The following is a 23,571-nucleotide window of genomic DNA, read 5'->3' as shown; positions in this document are numbered from 1 at the left end:
TTTAGTCCTGTAGACTAATCAATTGGAAAAGAAATTCAGAACCTAACAGAGATCAGGAAATTTAGCCAGTCTGTCTTCTCAGTTTGCAGTTGAGAAAAGTGAGACAGTTAGTGGTACACACAGGTCTGATCTCCAAACTCCTTGTGTGGACTCCTCCTCACAATATTTCCAGTTTTCTCTTCATCTTACACCTGAAGTCAGCACAGAATGAGTGAACATTTTTATTTTTAGGGGTTGGCATCTTTAGGCAATTCTGGAACATCAAGTGCTTTGTTAAGATGCCTTTACTGAGTGCCTACATTATTCCAGGCTGTATGCCATATACTGCTGATAACAGAGATAAAAAGTACTGGGCCTTATACTCAGAAGCTCATGGTCTGGGGCAGTGGTGTACAAAGCAAGGTCAAAACTGTTTTCATAATAACACTAAGACATCATTTGCCTTTTTTTGCCCTCTTTACTGTGTTTATATTTGCTCTGCAAATATCAGTGCAAAAGCAATGGCAGGTAAAACCATTGGGTAAAACTCCCTAGCTTGAACAAGGCAGTGATAAACTAAACTATACTAGTAGTCATTGTTCCCTTTACTCCCAGACACTTGCAGTGAAAAAAAAAAAGTTTTTTTTTTTTTCAAACGTGTCCTTGATGGAAATTATTAGTGGTATTAAATCTTGACCCTTAAATATATATGTGTTTATAAGATTTTGTGTGATGAACTGGAAAGTACACAGAAAGCCGTATTGCTGTGTACCAAAATTTGATGGTTGTCTTGAGGAAAGCAACAGACAGTTAATCTGCGCTTATTTGGCCTTGAACCTTTGGCAGACATTTTCTCTGAAGTAAATAAAGTTGGCCTGTCACTTTAAGCAAACAACTAACAGTATTGTAGCCAATGATAAAATTCTAGCTTTCAAGTGAAAACCAGAAGCTTGAATCCCCCCAATGAGTTTGACAGTGTCCCAATTCTTAAGTCGTCTGGTGAGATCAGTATGGATATTAATAAATAAAATTTTCAATGTTGTGTAGTGATATGTGTCAACAATGGGAGATCTGCCTAACTCAATAAACCAGTATTTTCTAAATGACTAGTGTATAATGTTACAGAAGCATGCACCAGTATAAGATTGATTCAAAGTCCAAGATAGGATAACAGATTTTAATGTGATAGAATATGAAAATTCAGTACTGCAGTTCTAGGATGCAGGAGGAAGAGAAGATAAATTTATAATAAAATCATTATTCAATAAAACGTAAGTTCCAAATAGTAGGTTCATAGAGAGCTGAGTGATTCTGCCATGGGATATAGAGAATGGAGGTGAATACAGGGCAGCGTTAGTATTCTGAAAGGGTCTAAGAGGAAGGGCAGTGGATTTATGTCTAAGATTGTTGTTTATTTCAGAAGTTTGCTTATGGGTAGCTCTCTGCCTGAGAAGAAGATAACAAAATGTATTTTCTTTTTTTTTTTTTTCAAAATGTATTTTCTTTTCCTCCCTTTTCTACCACATGGCTTTCCTTGAAATCAGGTATAATATGGATTATGTAACTTTTATGGTATCATCTAGCATGGGCTCTGCAAATTTCTCTTAAGAACAAATAGGTGCAGCTTTGTGGGTCATATGGTCTTTGTTGCAACAACTCAGGTCTGGTGTTATAGCACAAAAGCAGTAAATGAGTGGGCATGTGTGTGTTAAGACTTTATTTACACATAGTTGTAAATATGGTCTATGTCCTCTGGTCTAGGATATTAACTACTATTACGGTTTGATTATATAGAGATAGAGGTTTCAAGTTCCAAATAACTGACTTGGAAATGTATTATTTTTTTAAATGAACGTTAAAAATGCCTCCTGCTTGTTAGTTTCGGGACTGTCCGTTTTTGTACCTTAATTTTCCACTGACTGCCATTATAAAATTGGTGATGATTTTTTACTTTAAATATTATAACTTTATAGAGCAGTACATCCAATGGCATTGGACAGTTTAACATTTGACTCACTTGGAAAACCTTTCACATGTAGTTTGTAATTTTGCTCATATATAAACACTTGTGAAATTGAATAGGAAGGTAGGTGCCATTACAGTGTTATAGCCACTAGCCACATGTGGTTATTGAGACTTGTAATGTGGCTAGTCCATACTGAGATCTGATACTGAGTGGATGGATAAGAGATCCATGCCAAATTTTAAGACCTAGCATGGCACATTTATTTAGGGAAAAAAAAAGACCTAGTATGGGAAAAGGAAATATAAAATAGCTCATTAATTTTTAAATGTAGATTACATGTTAAAATTATAATATTTTAGATATATTGAGTTAAAGTATTAACATTAATATCACTTGTTTTTACTTTTTGAACTGTCATTACTAGAAATTTAAAAATTCTTATCTGGCCTGCACATATATTTCTACAGTGCTATTGTAGATTGCTCCTTTGCTCACACTTGGTCTCACATTCATACACTTTAAACTTTTTCTAAAAATTGTTTTGAGATCCTTACCTCTGAATTGGTTTGGGAGTATAGGCTTGCTTATAACTTCACAATGCCCTATTTTAAATTCTTAAATTTCACTGTGTGTATATACTACAGAGGGAAATAGAGTTGTGTTAGAATGGGTTATTATGTGTTATTGGTTAATGGGTTATATAATGCGTTATTATGGTTGCCTCTTACATTGAAATGTCTGTACATCGTTTTTATAATTTGAAAGATGTGGGGAGAGAGGTTTTGAATGTAACCATGTGCTAACCTGATTTTATCTTTGTTTTTGGTATGTAGCTTGTAGACCCTGGAGTTAAAGCATGGACACCCACTAAAGGAAAACAGAATGTGATCATGTTTGTTGGATTGCAAGGGAGTGGTAAAACAACTACATGTTCAAAGGTAAATTATACTTAATTAAAAAAAAAACAAAGTCATGGAGAAGATAGGTTTGAGGAAATCAAGTGCTTTTACCAAGAAGACTGTTCCTATTCTTTAAGGAGATGAGGATATGATTTTTGGAGAAGTAAAGGTGGGAAGTTTACCTTATATCCTGTGGCTCAGGATTCCCTTTTCACAGTGTCTCACCCAGTATAATATGTATGGATCTTCATTTTACATATCATTTTGCTAATTTTAAATTCATTATACCACCCTTTCCTTCATAATTGGGTACCTCAACTTTGTTACCAGATTTTGCTTCAGAAGCCTCAACTATGTATAGTTCAGAAAGAAAAAAAAACAACAGGATTATTTCTTAGAGGGTTATGTTATTGTTTGTTTTTAATTAACGTTAATAACATTTTTTACCGTGGTCATTTGTTGCTTGATCATTTCATATCCTTTGAATGTGACTGTTTGGCACTTAGAGTTTAAACTCTTCAGGAAATCTTCGGTATTCAGAATGTAATAATATTACTTTTTAGGAGAATATGAACTGTTTTATTTTACTCCTTAAGTAAATAATAAGTGTAAACAGAAACAATTACATGTGTAAAATTTGTATTTATTGATTTTTAAAATCTTCCTTTCCCAGTTAGCATATTATTATCAGAGGAAAGGTTGGAAGACCTGTTTGATATGTGCAGACACATTCAGAGCAGGTATTGTGCTGAAATTTGAAAATTATTTCCTGAAATTTTTATTTTCAAGTTTAAGGACTCATTAACTTTTTATTTCATAGGGGCTTTTGACCAACTAAAACAGAATGCAACCAAAGCAAGAATTCCATTTTATGGAAGGTGGGTTCTGGTTTTTATTCTTATGTTCGTATGTCTTACCTTATCTATCTGACTTTACTTTATGCTATCTGGCCACATTTTAATATGTACCTATAAGCTTGAATCATTTTTGGAATAAAGTAGGGGTATAATTAATACATTGTTATCTTTTATTATTATAACATGATTTTTCTGATCCAGACTGATCAATCAGAGCAGGTATTGTTTAGCTTATAATTCTTCCTGTACTTACCCTGCCTTGCATGCTTTCCAGCCTCCTGCTTCTATTCCAGTTGTTTCTTTTAAGACCTGTCTGAAGCATTTCTCGATTCAACATACCCTGGTGAATTCTACATTGTCTGTTTCTTTAGTACACCATTTTTTTTCCATTTATTTTTATTAGTTGGGGCTAATTACTTTACAATATTGTAGTGGTTTTTGCCATACATTGACATGAATCAGCCATGGATTTACATGTGTTCCCCATCCCGACCCCCTCCCACCTCCCTCCCCATCCCATCCCTCTGGGTCTTCCCAGTGCACCAGCCCTGAGCACTTGTCTCATGCGTCCAACCTGGGCTGGCGATCTGTTTCACACTTGATAATATACATGTTTCAGTGCTATTCTCTCAGATCATCCCACTCTCGCCTTCTCCCAGAGAGTCCAAAAGTCTGTTCTATGCATGTGTCTCTTTTTCTGTCCTGCATATAGGGTTATCGTTACCATCTTTTTAAATTCCATATATATGTGTTAATATACTGTATTGGTGTTTATCTTTCTGGCTGACTTCACTCTGGATAATGGGCTCCAGTTTCATCCATCTCATTAGAACTGGTTCAAATGTATTCTTTTTAATGGCTGAGTAATATTCCATTGTGTATATGTACCACAGCTTTCTTATCCATTCGTCTGCTGATGGGCATCTAGGTTGCTTCCATGTCCTGGCTATTATAAACAGTGCTGCGATGAACATTGGGGTGCACGTGTCTCTTTCAGATCTGGTTTCCTCGGTGTGTATGCCCAGGAGTGGGATTGCTAGGTCATATGGCAGTTCTTTTCCAGTTTTTAAGGAATCTCCACACTGTTCTCCATAGTGGCTGTTTAGTACACCATTTTTTAAAAGTTTGTGTTCGATCATCCTAAAATGGTTTATAATCTATGTGTATCTCAGAGTCTGATCATTGCTAACCTTCATTTGCTACATTGCTGTTCAGTTAGGTGATTTGTATATGTTAAAATGACTAATTAAAAGAATTGTGTCAAGATTGAGTTTAGAAAGACTTATTTGAGAGAATAACATTTTTCTTAATGCTACTCATATATTAATATAAGAAGATTGTTATTAATATAGAAAACTTAAGCTAAAATTTGAAGTAATTAAATGAATGGTATCATTTTATAAATCATTATTTGCTACTTTTTGGCCAAAGAAATTAGTGAACTTTGGTTATGGTATGCTCTTTATTTAAATTCTTTTATTAGGTTTTTTTTTTTTTTTTTGGTTGCAACATGCTGATTTCAGGATCTTAGTTCCCCAACCAGAGATTGAACCCAGGCCCTTGGCAGTGAAAGCACAGAGTCCTAACCGCTGAACCACCAGGAAATTCCCTCTATTTTTTAATGATAATTTCTAGCAAATAGATTTAAGAATAATGTTAGGAATTTAATTTTTAGGATAAGAATATTTTTAGGATAAGAAATCTATGTTTTTCTAACATAGATTTAAAAATCAAAGGATAATAAACAGTTACATATTTAGAGTTCATATTTGCACAGTGATGGGTGTGAGCTGATAGGTGGCTCAGGTGGTAGAGAATCTTCCTGCAGTGCAGGAGACTTCGATCCTTGGGTCGGAAAGATGCCCTGGAAAAGGAAATAGCAACCCACTCCAGTATTCTTACCTGGAGAATACCATAGACAGAGGAGCTTGGTTGGCTACAGTCTGTGGGTTGCAAAGAGTCAGACACGACTGAGCAAGTAATGCTTAGGCTACTTACTTGAACTATTAGCCAAAGCCAGAGCCTTAATTTTTAACCAGTTTCTCAGTACTGTTTATTAAATAATCTCTCCTTTGCTTATGTATATGGAGTAAAATATTAGCAATCATTGTTTCTTCTGGGAGAGATGAAGTGGATCGGACTGGGGAAGGAAGGATTTGAAATGATCTCTAATGTTAAATTTACATGTTAGCATTTATTGGGGGGACAGTAGATATGTTTTTTTTGGTACCATTTGTTCTGTCTTTTTTAAAAAGAAACACTATTTTAATAAAAAAATTTTAAAGAAGTGAAAGTACTAACAGTTTCACTTCCCAAATACCAGCTCTTAGCAAGTCCATCTTTGCTTTTTTCAAATGTGCTATATAAACAAATACACAAGAGATAGATAATTTTAAGTTGAAATAGAATCTTTTCATGCTTTGAACCTTGATTGCTTTAGTAGTAGTTATATGGGTTGTATAAATTTGCCAAAGCTCATTAAAATGAATACTTAAAATAGTGCATTTTATGTAAACATACTACTATAGACTTGATTAAAAATGGGATCTTATGACAAGATAAGGGAGTGATTATTCTTGGGAGTGAGTAAAATACTAATTATTTTGTTTTCCTTGGTCTGGGTGTTTTGCTTTATGAAAATTCACTGAGTTTAAACTTTGTGAAACTTTTCCATGTATATGTTATATTTCATTAAAATATTTATTATAATAATGGGATCTTAATAATTCTGGACAATATGCTGTTAAAGAGAATTCTTTTTATGACATCACTGTATTCCATTGTATGCATGTATGTAAGTAATCTCTTTATGAACATCTTTGATCCTATTTCTTTATATATTTATAAGTTTTATTTTAATTGTATCTTTATCATATTTTAAAATAGCTGGTAATGCTAATTTCTGTCTTCTTTTTCAGCATTTCTTGCCTCTTTCACCCGCTCATTTTCCTGAGTAAATTTTAGTTTTTTTTTATTTGGAGGAAAATTGCTTTATAATGTTGTGTTGGTTTCTTTAATCAAGTTCCAGAAAGAAAAATCTCCCTAAGATTATGATTAAAACTATATTGAAGCCAATTAATTTAGGGGAGAACTGACATCTTATTTGTATAGTTCCATGTAGAAACTTGCTAGGTCTTTTTTGTTAAAAATTTTGTCTTTAAATATATTAATTTTCTTCTTTTAAGTTTCACATGTATTTTTATTAAGTGTATTTCTGCTTGATTTGTGTTGTTAATTTAGGGGAAAACTTTTTTTTAACATTATATATCCTTTCATTTGACAACATTGATCTGTATTAAAAGTTGCCACTAATCAAAAGAATGTAAACTAAAATAAAAATCTTATTTTTTGATTTTCAAGTTGAATAGAGTTTTGAGGATTATGAAAATAAAATAGCAATGAAATTAAAGTTTTGTGAAGACTTTTAAAAACCAAAAGCCTCAATGATCAAACCATTTGATCCAAATTCAGCTTGTAGGAGTGTATCATAGTTTAGAAGAAACAACATTATATACTATTCATATTGGCTATATTTTTAATACCAGGAAGTTAGAAAACCTTAAATGGCCAACAGTAGGGCATTTATTTAATATATGATAGCATAGCCATCTGATGGAATGCTATATAACTTAAAAGTCACGTGTTACAAGAATATTTAATGGTTTTATAAAGTGCTACAGAAGGATGACTATCATCAAAAAGAACACAAATAACAAATGTTGACGAGGATATGGAGAAAAGGGAATCCTTGTACACTGTGGGAATGTGACTTGGTACCACCAGCTGTGGAAAACAGTATGGCAGTTTCTCAAAAAACTGAAAATAGAACTACCATATCACCCAACAGTTCCACTCCTGGGTATATATTTGGGAGGGAAAAAAGACACACTAATTTGAAAAGCTACATTCACTCCAGTCTTCATAGTAGCATTATTTATAATTGCCAAGATATGGAAGCAACTTAAGTGTCCATTAACAGATAAATGGATGAAGAAGACTGAGATACATACACACACACACACACATACACACCCTACATACAATACAATACTACTCAGATACAAAAAGGAATGAAAGTTTGCCATTTGCAACAATTTCAGCTGAAAAAAAAACTGTGACTCATTGTATTGTATAGCTATGATGTATAGTGTACATCAACTACATTTAAAAATGCTTTCAAAAGACTAAGTGGAAAACATTATGAGACACTATATAATACAAGTTCAGTTATTAAAATGTAAAAAAAACTGAGGGATACACAACTCATTCAGAAAAGATATAAAGCAGAACCATACGGGATTTCATAATTGGGAGACTGGATACTGCTTCATGCTGCTCTTTAAATGGCTTGTCACATTTAATACTTAACTGGATTTTGTACTTAATTGAAATTGTGATCAATATGACTTTTTCAGAATAGATTAAAGATATACTTGCAATTTCCAAATTACTAGTATTTGAATGTTTTGCTGTTGTGGTTGTTAAATCATTTTTTCCATGTTAAATAGCTATACAGAAATGGATCCTGTTATCATTGCCTCTGAAGGAGTGGAGAAATTCAAAAATGAAAACTTTGAAATTATTATTGTTGATACAAGTGGCCGTCATAAACAAGAAGACTCTTTGTTTGAAGAAATGCTTCAAGTTGCTAATGCTATAGTAAGTAGCTATAATGTAACAACATTATAAGGATTTCAGTTAAAACCTAACTGAGTTTGTGAACCATATAAATTATTTGTTGCTTGTACGTTTCCAAGTAATTTATTTTTATTTTGGGCTCCTTTATCTATATGATAAGGACTTAATCTTCTCAATCTTCTCTACATTGATATGAAATTTTCATGAGTATTGGAAATTCTACTGCTTAATCATCTTATTAGTATGTATAAGAAAAACTAACAAATAAATTGAGAATAACCTTTAGTAACTATTGAATTTCCTTTCTGTAAATTGTTTAAATTAGAAACATTTGCTTTAGGTGAATTTTGAAAGATTTTCAAAATGAAGCATTTAAAAATATTAATTATCATTTAGTGTCACTTTAAAATAGTGATGGAAATAACTTGGGGATAAGAAATGGTTTATAGGTAATCTGTAGCACATACTATGAGCCCATATTTGCCACTGACGTGCTGGCAGTAATTCTTTAGTTAATGGTTAGTGCTAATAAGTTGGTTTTTAGCCGTGCCATTATTTTGATTTAGTGGAGCAGATCTAAGGGAAATAGCCTTACCTCTGTTTTTATCCATTTTGGTTTCAGCCCATACTCTTCTGCTTTTTCTTCTTCTCATTTACAGTTGCTGTTCCATTTGCCTGGAGTGTGATTGCTCGAGATAACTTTTTCCTCTTTATTCAGATCTCAACTCAAATTTTACCTCCAGACAGGCCTTCTCTGACCACCCTACAGAAAGAAGTCTTCCACACCTCATAACTGATTTTCTCTATCCCATTTTAGTTGTACATTCTAAATGTTTCAGTCAGTTTAGTTCAGTCGCTCAGTCATGTCCAACTCTTTGCAACCCCATGGACTGCAGCACGCCAGGCCTCCCTGTCTATCACCAGAGTTTACTCAAATTCATGTCCATTGAGTCGGTGATGCCATCCAACCATCTTATCCTCTGTCGTCCCCTTCTCCTCCTGCCTTCAGTCTTTCCCAGCATCAGGGTCTTTTCTAAGGAGTCATCTCTTTGCATCAGGTGGCCAAAGTATTGGAGTTTCAGCTTCAGCATCAGTCCTTCCAATGAATATTCAGGACTGATTTCCTTTAGGATGGACTGGTTTTATCTCCTTGCAGTCCAAGGGACTCTCCAGAGTCTTCTCCAACATCACTGTTCAAAAACATCAATTCTTTGGCTCTCAGCTTTCTTTATAGTTCACCTCTCACATCCACACATGACTACTGGAAAAACCATAGCCTTGACTAGACGAAATGTTTATTTGCCTATTTTTTATCTGTCTCCAATGACTTCAGTGTAGGCCCCATAAAGACAAGGATTTTCTTACTCATCTCCATCTGAGGACCTAAATGGTGCCTAATACATACTACTTCTGCAGTAAATATTTATTGATTGAATAATTATAATAAATATTTTTTATAGCTTCTATTGATGAAATTTACTTAAGGTCAGTTAAAATACATATCTTTTCTATTTAAATTTTCTAGCAACCAGATAACATTGTTTATGTGATGGATGCCTCCATTGGACAGGCTTGTGAAGCCCAGGCTAAGGCTTTTAAAGATAAAGTAGATGTAGCCTCAGTAATAGTGACAAAACTTGATGGCCATGCAAAAGGAGGTGGTGCTCTCAGTGCGTAAGTATCATTAATACTGTTGTCCCGTGTCCTGGACTTACATACTGTGTGTGTGTGTATGTTTATGACTTTATTAATCATTAAAAATCTGTTCCAATAGTGGACCTATTATAGTCTATGAAGGAAGTATAAATAGAAACAGAATTTTGGAGTCTCTCTGATATATCTATAGTTCTGTTTTAGCTAGTGAAAAGCTTGAGCTATGTACCTTTGTCTAATAAACTTTGAAATCTAGAAATCTGTTTTCCTTTTTGAGGTTATTTTGTGTTTTCTTTTTCTTTGCAGAGTTGCTGCCACAAAAAGTCCAATTATTTTCATTGGTACAGGGGAACATATAGATGACTTTGAACCTTTCAAAACACAACCTTTCATCAGCAAACTTCTTGGTGTGTACAGTGGTGGGGATATAGACAAATATCCAAGAAATAGTGTGGCTTTTTAGGACCGATTAAAATTTTAATTCTGCCCTCTCACTGACTAGTTCAGGAAAATAATTTCCTTCTATGATTTATCTTCTTCACCTACAAAATAGGGATGATGGTAACCTGCTTCCCATGTTTAGAGTGGTAAAAAAGAGCTACTGGATGGAAAGTTCTTGGGAAAGTTTTAGAGCACAGTACAGAAGTATGTGGTTGTAGTAATAGCAGTGATAATGGCAGCAAAACTTTCATGTTTCAGAGCATGGAATTTGGAATTAAACCCTGGACTGCAGTCACTGCTTTGTTACTTAACCTCTCTAGCTTCAGTTTCTCACCTATAAAGTGTTGTAGAAATACCTGAGCTGCCTATCTCACAGGTTTATTACTATATGTGCATGCATTTTGCATAATGTAGCAATATAACAAGTATACTATTAGTTGCTAATTTTACTTTTTTGGCTCTTATAGGTATGGGTGACATTGAAGGACTGATAGATAAAGTCAATGAGCTGAAGTTGGATGACAATGAAGCGCTTATAGAGAAGTTGAAACATGGTATATGAGTAACAAAAAGCATTTGATCTCAGATGACTTCCCTTGTTTTCTTTTGATAGAGCTACTAGAATTTTTTTGAAGTGATAAGTCCATTAACGTCAGTTCTTCCAGTGTTTATTTTTTAGATGATTTATATGAAGATCATTTTAAATCTCAGTCATCTAAGCAGCTGTAGAATTGAGTGTTTTCTTTCTTATAATCAAATTGCCTTAAGATTAGTATTGAAGCTTTCATTGGGTTCCTTGGAGTAAAACAGGTTAAAAGTAAGCTAAAATACTCTCTTCTGATTTTTTGTTTACTTATAAGTTTTATACTTATATAATAAAACATAAAAAGAAGTTTAAAAGAGATTAAAATACACATTATCTTCATATTGAAACAATTCCTATGAAAGTATGATTAAGAGCTTAAGTTTTTTAACCCAACATAGAACTTTAAAAAATAACCTCAATTTCCTTATGTGTAAAAAGTCGATAATACTAAGTATCTTCTTCATGGAGTTGTGAAGATGAGCTGATATATATATATAAAATGTCTAGCACATCAGGAACATTTAACATATACTATTATTGATCATTTCTGTTTTTCTCAAAATGACATGACTCTTAATTTCCATGACCACACGCTATCCTGCCTCTGCTCCTTCTCACTCATCTTGTCAGGTACCTGTGTCTTTCCATCTTAGATGTTGGTGTTTTCTAGTGGTCGTTTCTAGGTCATCGTCTCTGCCTGGAGCTTCAGACTCGCATCTGTATGTTGGCTTGCTGGGATGCTCCCCAGATGCTGGCTTCTGTTGGTCCTCGTCTTCCCGTCTCAGTCCCCCACCTGTGTTGCCAGCTATGAAGGTTAACATCACTTGTCTTGTTTCCAAAGTCAGAAACTTGGGTGTTGTCATCCACTCATGTCTTCCTCACTCTGCCCAGTCCTCTTCCCATTAATTATTAGTTCTAGTGATTCTACCTCCTAATTATCTCCATTCCATCCCCTACTTCCCAGCAACTATTTAAATTAATCTCTTATCTGGATTGTTTATTCTAAGGCTTTTAACAGGTTTTGCAGTTTTGGGGATTCTTTCCCTAGGACCTGTTTTTTTATACTCCAGCCAAAATGATCTTTCAGAAAGGCAAATTTGATCCTATTACTACTGCCTTTCTTAAAACCTTTCAGTGTCTTCCCATTGCCCTTGGAGTGTTTTTGAATGACTCCACCATCTAATCCACATCTTCTGAGTCGTGTTTTGACACCGTTGTTCTTAGCATTCCATGTGCCAGTCATGCTGAATTTCTGTCATTTTCTGAAATGTATGCTACAGTCTTTTTTACCTTGCTGTCCCTCTGCCTGTCAGTTATCCTCTCTTCCTATTTCTGTCCTCCTTTACCCCCAGCCAAACTGACTCACTCATACTTCAAGTCTCTACTTAAATATGCTTCAGCAACATTCTACCTTATCCCTACACTTATAACCCCTGCTATGTGTTTCCACTGGACCCTGTAATTATTGTATTATTCATCACAATTATTTTGATGTCTGTCTTCATTGCTTGAAGTTGAAGGTTGGTTTCTAATATATTCCCAGACAGCCTGCTTTCTAACTACTAGGTCTCTCTTTAGGTCTGTGCCCTTGCTTCAGGCGCCTCCTTACTTCCAAATATAGTGACCTTTCTCTTTTCTCTGGGCTCCCAAAATTTAACATTGTTATCCGCCTTTTATATTTTCAAACTCTACACTTGGAATCCATGACAGTGGGCTTCCTATATCATCTTAGCTTCCATTGTCATTTCTGTATAATGGCCAGATACGCCTTTCAGCCTTAACCTGCTCTACCACTGTTTAATTCTATATTTCTAGCTGCCTATTATAACATTTCTTTTGATGTATTTTACTGCTACTTCAAATTCAGAATGCCTAAAACCAAGTACATTCTTTTTTATATCGTAGCACAAAAATAGAAAATAGTCTTTAACTGGAGTTAATTTGCATAATAATGAAATGCTAACATTCTAAGGATATCATTCCATTAATTTTGACAAATGCTCCTTGGGAAACAGAACATTTCCATTACTCTAGGAAGTTTGCTTATTCCCCTTCCCAGTAAACCTTCATATAGGAATCCTAGAGTATATATACATATATTTTTTTTTTTTTCCCCACCTGGTTTCCCTGACTCAACATAATATTTTTGATATTTATCCAAGTGGTTTTACTTACCTGTATCCTGTTCTTTTAAGTAAGTATTTCATCCAGAGTCGACCTGTTTTCCAGTTTATTGACAGTTTAGCTGTTTAAGAAACTCTAAATAATCTAAAGCAGTTTGCCAAAAATAAATGGAAAAAAAAAATAAAGCAGTTTGCCATTTTTACATTTTCATCAGCAATATATGAGAGTTCTGCTTGTTTTCTGTATCCTCTAACTTTGGTGTTGTCAGATTTTTTAATTTCAGTTATCCTAGTATGTATAGATTGTTACCTTTGTTTTCACATTTCCTGTGTATGTTTACGTCCATTTTCTCTGATAAAATATGAGCTTCTATAGGATAGGATCTGTCTCCACAACATTCATCCTGTAATCTTATGCAACTTCTCACTGAATATTTATTGATTGGATATTTTATAAGTGTGCTTCAAGATGAGCCCATGATTAAGGAAAATATTAGTTTTTTTGAATGGAAATGTTCACTCTCTAATATATTTGCATCATTTTTATTGTATTTCAGGTCAGTTTACGTTGCGAGACATGTATGAGCAATTTCAAAATATCATGAAAATGGGCCCCTTCAGTCAGATCTTGGTTAGTTAGCCTAAAAAGTTTTTTTCTAACCTCTGTTGTTTTTGTTACAATTTCTAAGAATGGATACACTTGCTTTAATTATTTTAATATTTGGATAAAAATAGTTACTTTTAAAACTTAATATTAAAGCCATTAGTTAAATGTGAACACTTAATCTCAAGCTATTACTGATTTTTATGTTTAAATATATGTTTTAGGGAATGATCCCTGGTTTTGGAACAGATTTCATGAGCAAAGGAAATGAACAAGAGTCAATGGCAAGGCTAAAGAAATTAATGACAATAATGGATAGTATGAATGATCAAGGTAAGATGGCAGATTTCTTGACTTGGAGGACCGTGTTCTCAATATTAGCAAGTTGAGAATTTCACTGTGTTCTTGTGGACAAGATGGGAAAAAATTTAGAATGAGTGATTATTATTTGGGAGATTTGTAGTTGCTTGAAAGCTCTTGCTCAAAAGGTGTGATTATTGGGTTGACTTCATCTTTGAGAGAAATGTCTAAGTACAGTGCTTCTCCAAATGAGTTCTGTGGTGAGAACACCAGTTCTTCAGAGTGTTGATAAATAACTTGAAAGGAGAGTCCTGTAGTCAGATAATCTGGGTTTTTTTAAAAAACTGGTACATTTATTTATTGCATGTCTTCTCAGACCTCTAATATGCTCACAGGAATTGGGAATCTGTAAGAGAGGGACAGTTTAAGCAATATTTACCAACTTACTTTGCTCTCTGAGGTTTCAGTCTTCTCAAGTATACTATTCTCTCTCTGTAATCCTGGATTATCCCTCCCTCCTATACTTCTGGGTCCTCAGCCCATGAGTATTTCTAGACTCATGACTTCATCTTTTTCCCAGTTTTTTAGCACCTTTTCTGATTCAATGCAGCAAGGATGCCAGGTCTTCTACTCTGTCATCTGATCTCTGTTTACAAAGAAATACATGTGTTTAGCGTTGAATTTTTTCAGTCTTTGGCTAACTTACTGATGAGGCTGTGACAGCCACAAGCCATTCTTCAAACTTCTTCAATGACTTTTCTCCATCAGTAAAATCCTCTCCCGTGTCTCCAGTCTCTCCTTCCTACTGATTTTTTTCATCCATCAGCATATAAACAGTAACTTCACAATTTCACATTTTCTGGGCTTTACTTCTCACTTATACTTTTACTCTGTCTCTTTTCAGTCAAGTTTCTTTAAAAAAAAATGGTTTGTGTCCTCAAACTACTGAAATCTGACTTCTCTACCCGCCATTGCTCTGAAACAGATTATACAAAGATTTCCAACAACCTTCTACTGGGTCTACTCCAGTGGAGACTTCAGTCTTTTTCTTGACCTTTACAACATTGGATGTTCATTGATGTTTTATTCTTATTTTCTGTTACTTTTTTTATTTCCACTTTTACCCTTACTTTTCTTGCTAACTACAGTCTCTTTCACTCATCTCATCCTCAATGAGCCTAAAGGAATATATGCTACAAGGTTCTGTTGTTCTCAGCCAGTATTTCTTATTATTGTGTTCCTTTTGTTGAATAATATCACTTCATATATCCTACCTGATTATTTTTTATAGTCTCTACCCCTTTCTTGATCTCTTGGCCTTCATAGTAACCCAGATAAGGTTGTGTCTTTCTCATCTCTTTATCTTCAACACTGTAAAAATTTTTGTGTGTAGAATTAATAACTGCAGCCTCATCTAGAGTATTTACTCTGCCTAGGCACTGTCATGAGCACTTTACATACATTAACCAGCAACAACTCTTAAGGGACAATTCTGGGTCAAAATCCAATCTAGCTTTTACAGGTCAGGATACAGGGAAGTTGAGTAATATGCCAAAGTCAATAGTCAGGGAATGGAGAGGCTGGGCTTCTGGCTTGAGAGTCTGTACTCTGGATTACTTCCTGTCTAGACGCTCACTAAATGGTGGACAGGTATCTCTATTACATGTTTGAGAGTTTTCTGAGGAATATAAGTTCCAAAAGGTAGTTCTTCTCCTTTGGTGAGTGACACTTCCATCCATCTACTCAGTCAACCAAGCTAGAAACTGGTGTCAACTTAGATTTACATCCTTGCTGATTTTCTGTCTAGTGATTTTATAGATTGTGGATATAGAGGTGTTGAGATGCCTAACTTTTCTCCTTTCAGTTGTGTTAGTTTTGCTTCATGTATTTTGAAGTTCTTTTGTTGGGTGCATATGCATTAGGATTGTTTCGTCTTCTTAGTGAATTGACTTGACTTTTTATCATTATGTATGTAGTGCCCTCCTTTGTCCTGGTCTACTTCATCTGCTATTCATGCAACCACTCCAGCTTTCTTTAATTAGTTGTTTGCATTGTATATCTTTTTCCATCCCTTTACCTTTAACCTACCTATTTTATGTTGGAAATGAATTTCATATCAACAACATGGTAATTTTTTTTTAATAATTCTGATAACCTCTTTTAACTGATATTTATATATTAGGATTTAATTCTGCCATTTTATCTTTGGTTCTGTTTTTTCTCTCTGATTTTTGTTCTTCTGTTTTCTCTTTTCTACTTTCCTATGGATTGTTTGAATATTATTTATTATTCTGTTTTATTGTATCTGTATATTTTTTGGTATATTTTACTTTTCTTAGTGGTGTTTTATTGTATCTGTATAGTTTTTGGTATATTTTACTTTTCTTAGTGGTTACTCTAGGTATTACAGTATATATACATATTCAATTTATCCCAGTCTATTCATATCAGTATTTTTCACTTCAGGTAGAATATAGAAACCTTAACATCACCTTAGACTTAGTGAGTTATACTTCCTAAATATTTCTTGTATTTTCTCTCTCCTCTTTGTCCCCTGCATTAGTTCATACACTCATCATTTCTTACCTGGATTGCTACAGTAGCCTCCTGACATATCCCGTTCTCTTTTTTCACTCCTCTTTTTTTTTTTTTTTTTTACTGGAGTGGGCAGCCGTTCCCTTCTCCAGGGGATCTTCCTGACCCAGGGAACGAACCCAGGTCTCCTGCATTGCAGGCAGACGCTTCACCGTCTGAGCCACCAGGGAAGCCCTTCACTCCTCTTTTAATCTGTCTTCCTCACTGCCATAAAAACAATCTTTCTAAATATAACAATTCTGGGATCAAAATCTTTCAATGACTGTTTGTTGTCTTAATGATTAATTCCCAACTCCTCAGCCTGGCATAGTGCTTCCTTGGTGTATCAGATGGTGAAGAATCTGCATGCAATGCAGGAGACCTGAGTTCGATCCCTAGGTCTGGAAGATTCCCCTGGAGAAGGAGATGGCTGCCTACTCCAGTATTGTTGCCTGGAGAATTCCATGGACAGAGGAGCCTGGCGGGCTGTAGTCATGGGGTCGCACAGAGTCGGATACAACTGTGCGACTTCCATAGCCTAGCACATAAGCTCTGTTATAATCTTGTTCTTATTTTTATAACCTCTTAATTTCTCAGCTCTTATCCATGCTTGGTTCCTTCTACACAAAACGATTTTCATTTATTCTGGGAATCCATGTTTTGCTTCCTACAATGTCCCTTGCTCCTTTCCTTCTTTACTTACCTCATACTTGTCCTTCAAGACTACACAGTTTAAGAGAAACCAGCAGCATAGGGCCTTTCTTGACTTCCTTTCTTCTTTGAGTTATGGCCCTTCTGCTTTTTGTTAAATTCAGTCATACTGCTTACCAGGATGTGCTGTTATTAGCTTGTCTTCATTTTCTCACTCCATTTGAGCTCTTGGGAGGAATATGATACACATTTTTGAAATATTTTATCATAATGATGTGGCTTAAAACTGCATTTATGAAAAAAAAAACTGCATTTATGAAATGGATTTAGAGGTTTTAATGGACTGTAAGTTTATTATGAGATAATTTGATCTTTGTATGTATTACATTGGTAATCAGTCTTCCCGTGGATTTCAGTTCACTTCTGGACAATATGCTTAGTGGACATAGACAAATTAGAAGATGTATTTAGGAAATCAGCATGATAAATGGGGTGCTAAACCATCTTATAAGAGGAACAGCCAAAAGAGTTAGATATTTGTCACCTAGAGGAAAATTCACATGGTGACTCTGAAATAATTTGAAAGCCTTATTCTTTGTGCCTGGTAAGGAGACATCTATGCAAAATAGGAAGAAGTGTCAGACAGATGAATTTCATATTAATATGGGAAAATATTTTCCATAATTACAGGCATAATAGAATGGCATAGATTGAATTAATTTGGATAGTGCGTCATCTCACCTGTGGTTGTTCAGATCAAGGTTAGGTGATCACTTATTAGGGGATATTGTGGAGAGAATGCAGACATAATAGCAATTTTGTACCTGAGATTGTATGCAGCTAACGCCTTGAGAAATGGACCTTGTATTCTAAGAGTTACCAAAACATTGGAGGTGTTTATGTTACATTCATTCTTTATGTTACAGAAAGAATTGAAATACTAGTAGTAATTACTTGAAATATAACAGTTGTTCTATTGATTATAGATAGAACCTACCTACTTCTACTTGTTTATTTGCCTAAATTTATGATTTAAAGGATAATAGTTATTTAGAGCTAAGGTGAGCAATTTTGTTGCTTTTTGAAACATACCTCTGGTATATATTCTGAGGAGCACTTGGACTTGAAATATGGAAAGGATGGACAAAAAGTTTTTTCAAAGAAAAGACGTTTTTCTGTAGGGTAAGTATGTGTGTATTTGTTTTATTGTTTTTATAGCTTAAGAATATTATAAATACTCTTTTGAATATATTCCATGTTTAGCTTTTAAAAATCAGAGGCAGACACAGCAGATGATAACAGCATTTGTTAAATCTGGTTGGTGGTTTGACCATTATATTTGTTTTTCTATATGTGAGATATTGAGATGTAATTGCTTTGACAGTGAATGATAGTTGTGTGTACATGACAGTAATTGACCCTTGCCTACAGAACTTGACAGTACTGATGGTGCCAAGGTCTTCAGTAAGCAACCAGGAAGAATCCAAAGAGTAGCAAGAGGATCAGGGGTATCAACAAGAGATGTCCAAGAACTTTTGACACAATATACCAAATTTGCACAGATGGTAAAAAAGATGGGAGGTATCAAAGGACTTTTCAAAGGTAAGAGGAATAACAAGCGCATCATTATTTGACACTCTGAAAGGAAAGAAAGAGGTTGAGAAACTAAAAATTAAAGTTAGGAAGAACTGCCAGTATTAGAAAATATACAGCTGAATTTCATGTTTTATTCAAGTACTTCCAGGATTTATCATGTGATCTGTGATTTATCTTTTCAGATTCAAGGTAATAAACACTAATATTTTTTAAAAAATCACACTTAATGACTTGTGTGAAGTTATATATTAAGGAGAATTTAGAGACTATGCTAAAATATAAGAAAAAAGTTTAAAACAGTCATTACATTTCACTCCCCAGTGAATCCCATGGGTCTTACTGCAAGTAACATTTGATATAACTAGTGTTTTCTTCTGATCTTAACTTCTTTTCCATATTGTCAAGTATTCCTCAAAGTATAACTTTTAGACAGATAGTATTTTTCCAGTTATGTATGTATCATCGTTTAGCACAAGTGCATCTTTGTCGGACGTTTAGGCTGATTGATATATCACTCTCAGTTCTGTATCAGTATCAGTTCTTGTGTCAGTTTCTGTTCAGTCTCCCATGAAGCCAGGGATTTTTTCTGTTTTGATCAGAAACATAGGAGATGCTGAGTAAGTTTGGTAATAATTCAGTATTTTCCAATTTAACGGTCAGTTTTTCAATATGTGTTTTAGATTACTCATATTTAATATCTCTTCGTACATTTACTAGTTTAAATTTTCTTGGTGAATCCCCTCTTATTTAGGTTTCTTGTCCCATTTGTTTTATTTTTTCCCTTATTGCTTTGTAATAACTCTTTAAAATTCTTGGATTATATCTGCAAATATTTTTCCCAGTTTTTCGTTTGCATTTCATTTTTATATTTTTAATTAAAACTGAAGTTTTCATTTTTAATGCAGTCAAACCTTTTGGTGTGATTTCTTTTATGCTCATAAAAGCCTTCCCCATGTTGGTACCACAGTGTGAAAGTGTTAATCACTTAGTCATGTCTGATTCTTTGCAACCTCATGAACTGTAGCCCCCAGGCTCCTCTGTCTATGGAATTCTCCAGGCAAGAATACTAGAGTGGGTAGCCATTCCCTTCTCCAGCATATTCCCAAGCCAGGGATCAGACCCGTGTCCTCTGAATTGCAGGCAGATTCTTCACTATCTGAGCCACCAGGGGGCTCGGATACCACAGTGGTCACCTGTGGTTTCTTCTCCTCTTTCTGGGGTTTTTTTTTTTTTTTTTTAGATTTTACTTTTTATCCCACCTAGAATGTATTTTGCTGTGTATTATCTAAGGTAGAAAGATAAGTTTGTTTTTCCAGAGTTAAAGTCAACTGTCCTAGCCCTGTCTTTAAATTTTTGTCTATATCTTAAGTGCTATTAAAGTGAATTTATTATTTAAGAAATACTGATTAGGGAAGCTTCAAAGATGAACAATATCACTGAATAGCTTTCTAAAACAGATGAGTATTTACATATCGTCTTTTGTGTTTTGACAGTTTGCTTATTTTTCTTGCCTACTATATCCTGTTTTCTTCTTTGTGACAAGGGAGAAAAGTTAGACAAACTTGTTTAAAATTGGTTATATTTCCTAACACCACATGCTATTTCAGATAGTGATTTATAAATACATTAAGTCAGTTTAACATCTTTCCCAAATGACCCTGACTGTTCATGATAGAGCTACTGCAGATCTGTTGGTCAGATCTTATCTAAACATTGACTGCTCAGTAAAGGCACAACCAGATGAAGTGGGCAGTGAATTTGGTGCACATCCTTGTCACACCAAAGCCTTAATAATTTTTTTGAAGTTTTAAGTCCTCAGAGACAAAAACTTACAATGAATCACCAGTGGTCATAGAATTCACATCTTACACAGATTTACTGATTATGAAACTTTAAAAAATTTTTATCATGTTTTATAAAAACGTATCTTCTTTCATTCGTAGTTCTTAATTTATTTAATTTATTCATATTAGCCAGCTTTGATCAGAGAATCAGGGTCAACTTTGATTTGAATTTTCACAAATGTTCCTGAGAAGTACCAGAGTTAATGTTTCTTTGAAATAAATAGTTTTGCTGAAGCAAGCTCTACTTATTCATTGCTGTTGCATCAATGATCTCTTTGTCTTAAGAGAACAGCAGTTATTTTCTAAAGGATGCTTTTCTCTCTTCTGCCCCATTGTGCATGTCTTTCATTGGTTGCCTTTTTGGTGTAGAATCTCACTGAGTGTGTAGAAATTCACTGATAAATGGAGTTTCATTATATTTTTTCTATTCCCTGAAGCTTTTTGTTTATAGTAACTTCTTAGATATATACATCTTGAGGTTCTCTCAGACTCATTGTTTCATAACCATTTATCAGTAATCCACTCTCATTCCCAGTTAACCCATATCTTTAAAATTTTTTGTTCAGCATTATACCATATCACTACTAAACAATTGTTACAGCTTACTGTTAATAACCACTGGATATGGTTTTTTCTTATAGTGGCTCATTTCATAGGTATAAGTAAAAGTGTTAAAAAATTTTAGTCCTTAAAAGCCTCTTAAACGTCCCTTAATATTGAATTTCACTTTTTCTTTCTCAAAAATATATATGTAATTGGGTCAAAGATTAGAAGGGAATATGTACAAATATAAATAATTGTGTTAGAGTAAGATTATAGAGTTTTTCTTTATATTTACTCAATTTCTATGATATCCTGATTATATTACAGTCTATACTGATGCAAAAATTTTTATAGGTGGTGACATGTCTAAGAATGTGAGCCAGTCACAGATGGCAAAATTGAATCAACAAATGGCCAAAATGATGGATCCAAGAGTTCTTCATCATATGGGTAATTACGAAGTTGTTGCCAGTTGCTAATGCATGGTTGAGTTTATAAGGGTTGAGTTTTAATAAGCCTTCTGTTGTTAATTGAAAATCAGATCAAACAGCGTATGGTGGAAAAGGCCCATCTAATTTCTAAGTGGAATGGTTGTAATAGTGTTGTATAAGCCGAGGTTTCATTCACTCCCCTGCTGCTGTTTGTGATTTTTTAGCAAGCTACATAATCATCTTTTTAAAAAATATATATATTTGGCTAAACACAGGGTCCTAGTTGTGGCATGTGGGATCTAGTTCCCTGACCAGGGATCGAACCCATGCCCCCTGCATTGGAAGCAGAGAATTTTAGCCACTGGACTACCAGGGGAGTCCCAAAATTGTATTTTTATTTCTTTTCATTTCATGGTCACGTGGACCACCTTGGACCACCAGCGAAGTCCCTAATCATCTTTTGTTAATGCTTCTTCTGGTGACTTTTTGCCTTAGTTTAGAAACTGGATAGTTTTAGTGATGAGACTTTGGAATTATATAACGATTTTGAAAACCAAGTTCCACTTTTACCATGTAACCTATGAAAAGTTCCTTAACCTTTTGAACCTCACTTTCTTGTGTAAAATCACAGGTCATTTCTTGTCAGGAAATTAGTACAGTTCTGGGCATATAGTAAATATTCAATAATGATGAATTGTTTTCTTACTTGAAGTCCTGTGCATTAACCACCACTCCAATTTATTACTATTTATAAGACTCAGACTTCCCAGAGGAAAATATTTTTGTTTCAATTTACTGACTCCCTACTGTGTTAGGTACTGTTTGTTCTAAGATCTTTTCATGTAGTTTGTAGTCCTCATAACAGGATGAAGTAGGTTATTTATTCTCTTATAGATGAGGATACTGGTGATAATACAAATTTTTATTCACGGCTTCACGGCTGGTGACCAAATTGCAGTCAGAACCCAGTATATTTTTTAGAAGTTTAAGTACTTAATAGGCAAAAGTAGCAGATGTTTCAAGTTCTGTATAATAATTATCTGATTTTATTCCACTCTCACTCTAGGTGGTATGGCAGGACTTCAGTCAATGATGAGGCAATTTCAACAGGGTGCTGCTGGCAATATGAAAGGCATGATGGGATTCAATAACATGTAAAGAAGACGCCTTAATATAAACTGACTCTGTTGATTACATTATTTGCTGAGACCTCAGAATTTCCCCTCCTTTTTGCAAATGGGAAAAAAAAAAGTATTTTTCTTGCCTGTCTTGCCCCCTTTCTTTCTCTTCTTGTCTTTTTCCCCCTCCTTTTCTTTTTCTTTCCTTTCTTTTTCCCTTCCTCCCTTTCATATGGGAGGAATATATGGTTGTTGTGGAAATCATTATATTTTTGCTTTAGATTTTCTTTTCTGTTAGTTTCAACCATCATAACACTTCGGAAGTTAAACAAATCATGATGTAAAATTTTAGTACTTAAAAGTTTTTAATTGTCTCAAAGGCCAACCATTACCTTTGTAAACAGTCCTGGTCAGTAGTTACATGATGTCTAAATAAAAGTGCTACACAATAAACTTCAAAGTCAATATAAGTTAAGGGGTTGTTAACTTTCTTTATGGTTTAAAATGATCAATGTATCATGTTAAAAGGCAGACAAAAAGATAATATTTAAAACTGTTCCCAGAAGTATACCTTTGTTGGGACACATGATAGAGTAACCTAACCATTAGTATTAGGAATTTTTGTTTAGCCTGGAATAATTAAGATAATTTTGCCATAGAAAATCTTAACTCTGACATTTAAGTTGAAATTGTGAATTTGGTTATAGTTCACAATTAAATGTTTTGTACATAACTTTCATTTTTTTTACCTCATATTTTTGAAGCCTG

At 34.2% G+C, this 23,571-nt stretch overlaps 1 protein-coding gene across 2 annotated transcripts in view; it reads left to right on the top strand.

Moving 5' to 3' along the window:
• Window positions 1–23,278, top strand: part of SRP54 (signal recognition particle 54) — a 37,520-nt gene extending 14,242 nt beyond the window's left edge. For both annotated transcript variants that reach the window (XM_043489986.1, XM_043489987.1), the window contains 12 exons: window positions 2,779–2,883; window positions 3,518–3,584; window positions 3,665–3,722; window positions 8,210–8,360; window positions 9,865–10,013; window positions 10,299–10,399; window positions 10,901–10,987; window positions 13,700–13,773; window positions 13,971–14,079; window positions 18,703–18,873; window positions 21,609–21,704; window positions 22,752–23,278. In XM_043489986.1, coding sequence (XP_043345921.1) covers window positions 2,779–2,883; window positions 3,518–3,584; window positions 3,665–3,722; window positions 8,210–8,360; window positions 9,865–10,013; window positions 10,299–10,399; window positions 10,901–10,987; window positions 13,700–13,773; window positions 13,971–14,079; window positions 18,703–18,873; window positions 21,609–21,704; window positions 22,752–22,843 — 1,260 coding nt within the window. In that variant the 3' untranslated portion in view covers window positions 22,844–23,278. The remainder of the gene's footprint in view (window positions 1–2,778; window positions 2,884–3,517; window positions 3,585–3,664; window positions 3,723–8,209; window positions 8,361–9,864; window positions 10,014–10,298; window positions 10,400–10,900; window positions 10,988–13,699; window positions 13,774–13,970; window positions 14,080–18,702; window positions 18,874–21,608; window positions 21,705–22,751) is intronic.
• Window positions 23,279–23,571: the final 293 nt, after the last annotated feature.

This window comes from Cervus canadensis, chromosome 17 (genome assembly GCF_019320065.1).
Source record: "Cervus canadensis isolate Bull #8, Minnesota chromosome 17, ASM1932006v1, whole genome shotgun sequence".
In the NCBI taxonomy this organism is placed as follows: domain Eukaryota; kingdom Metazoa; phylum Chordata; class Mammalia; order Artiodactyla; family Cervidae; genus Cervus; species Cervus canadensis.
Note: the sequence above shows the minus strand (reverse complement) of the source record. Positions and strands in the feature narration are given on the sequence as shown.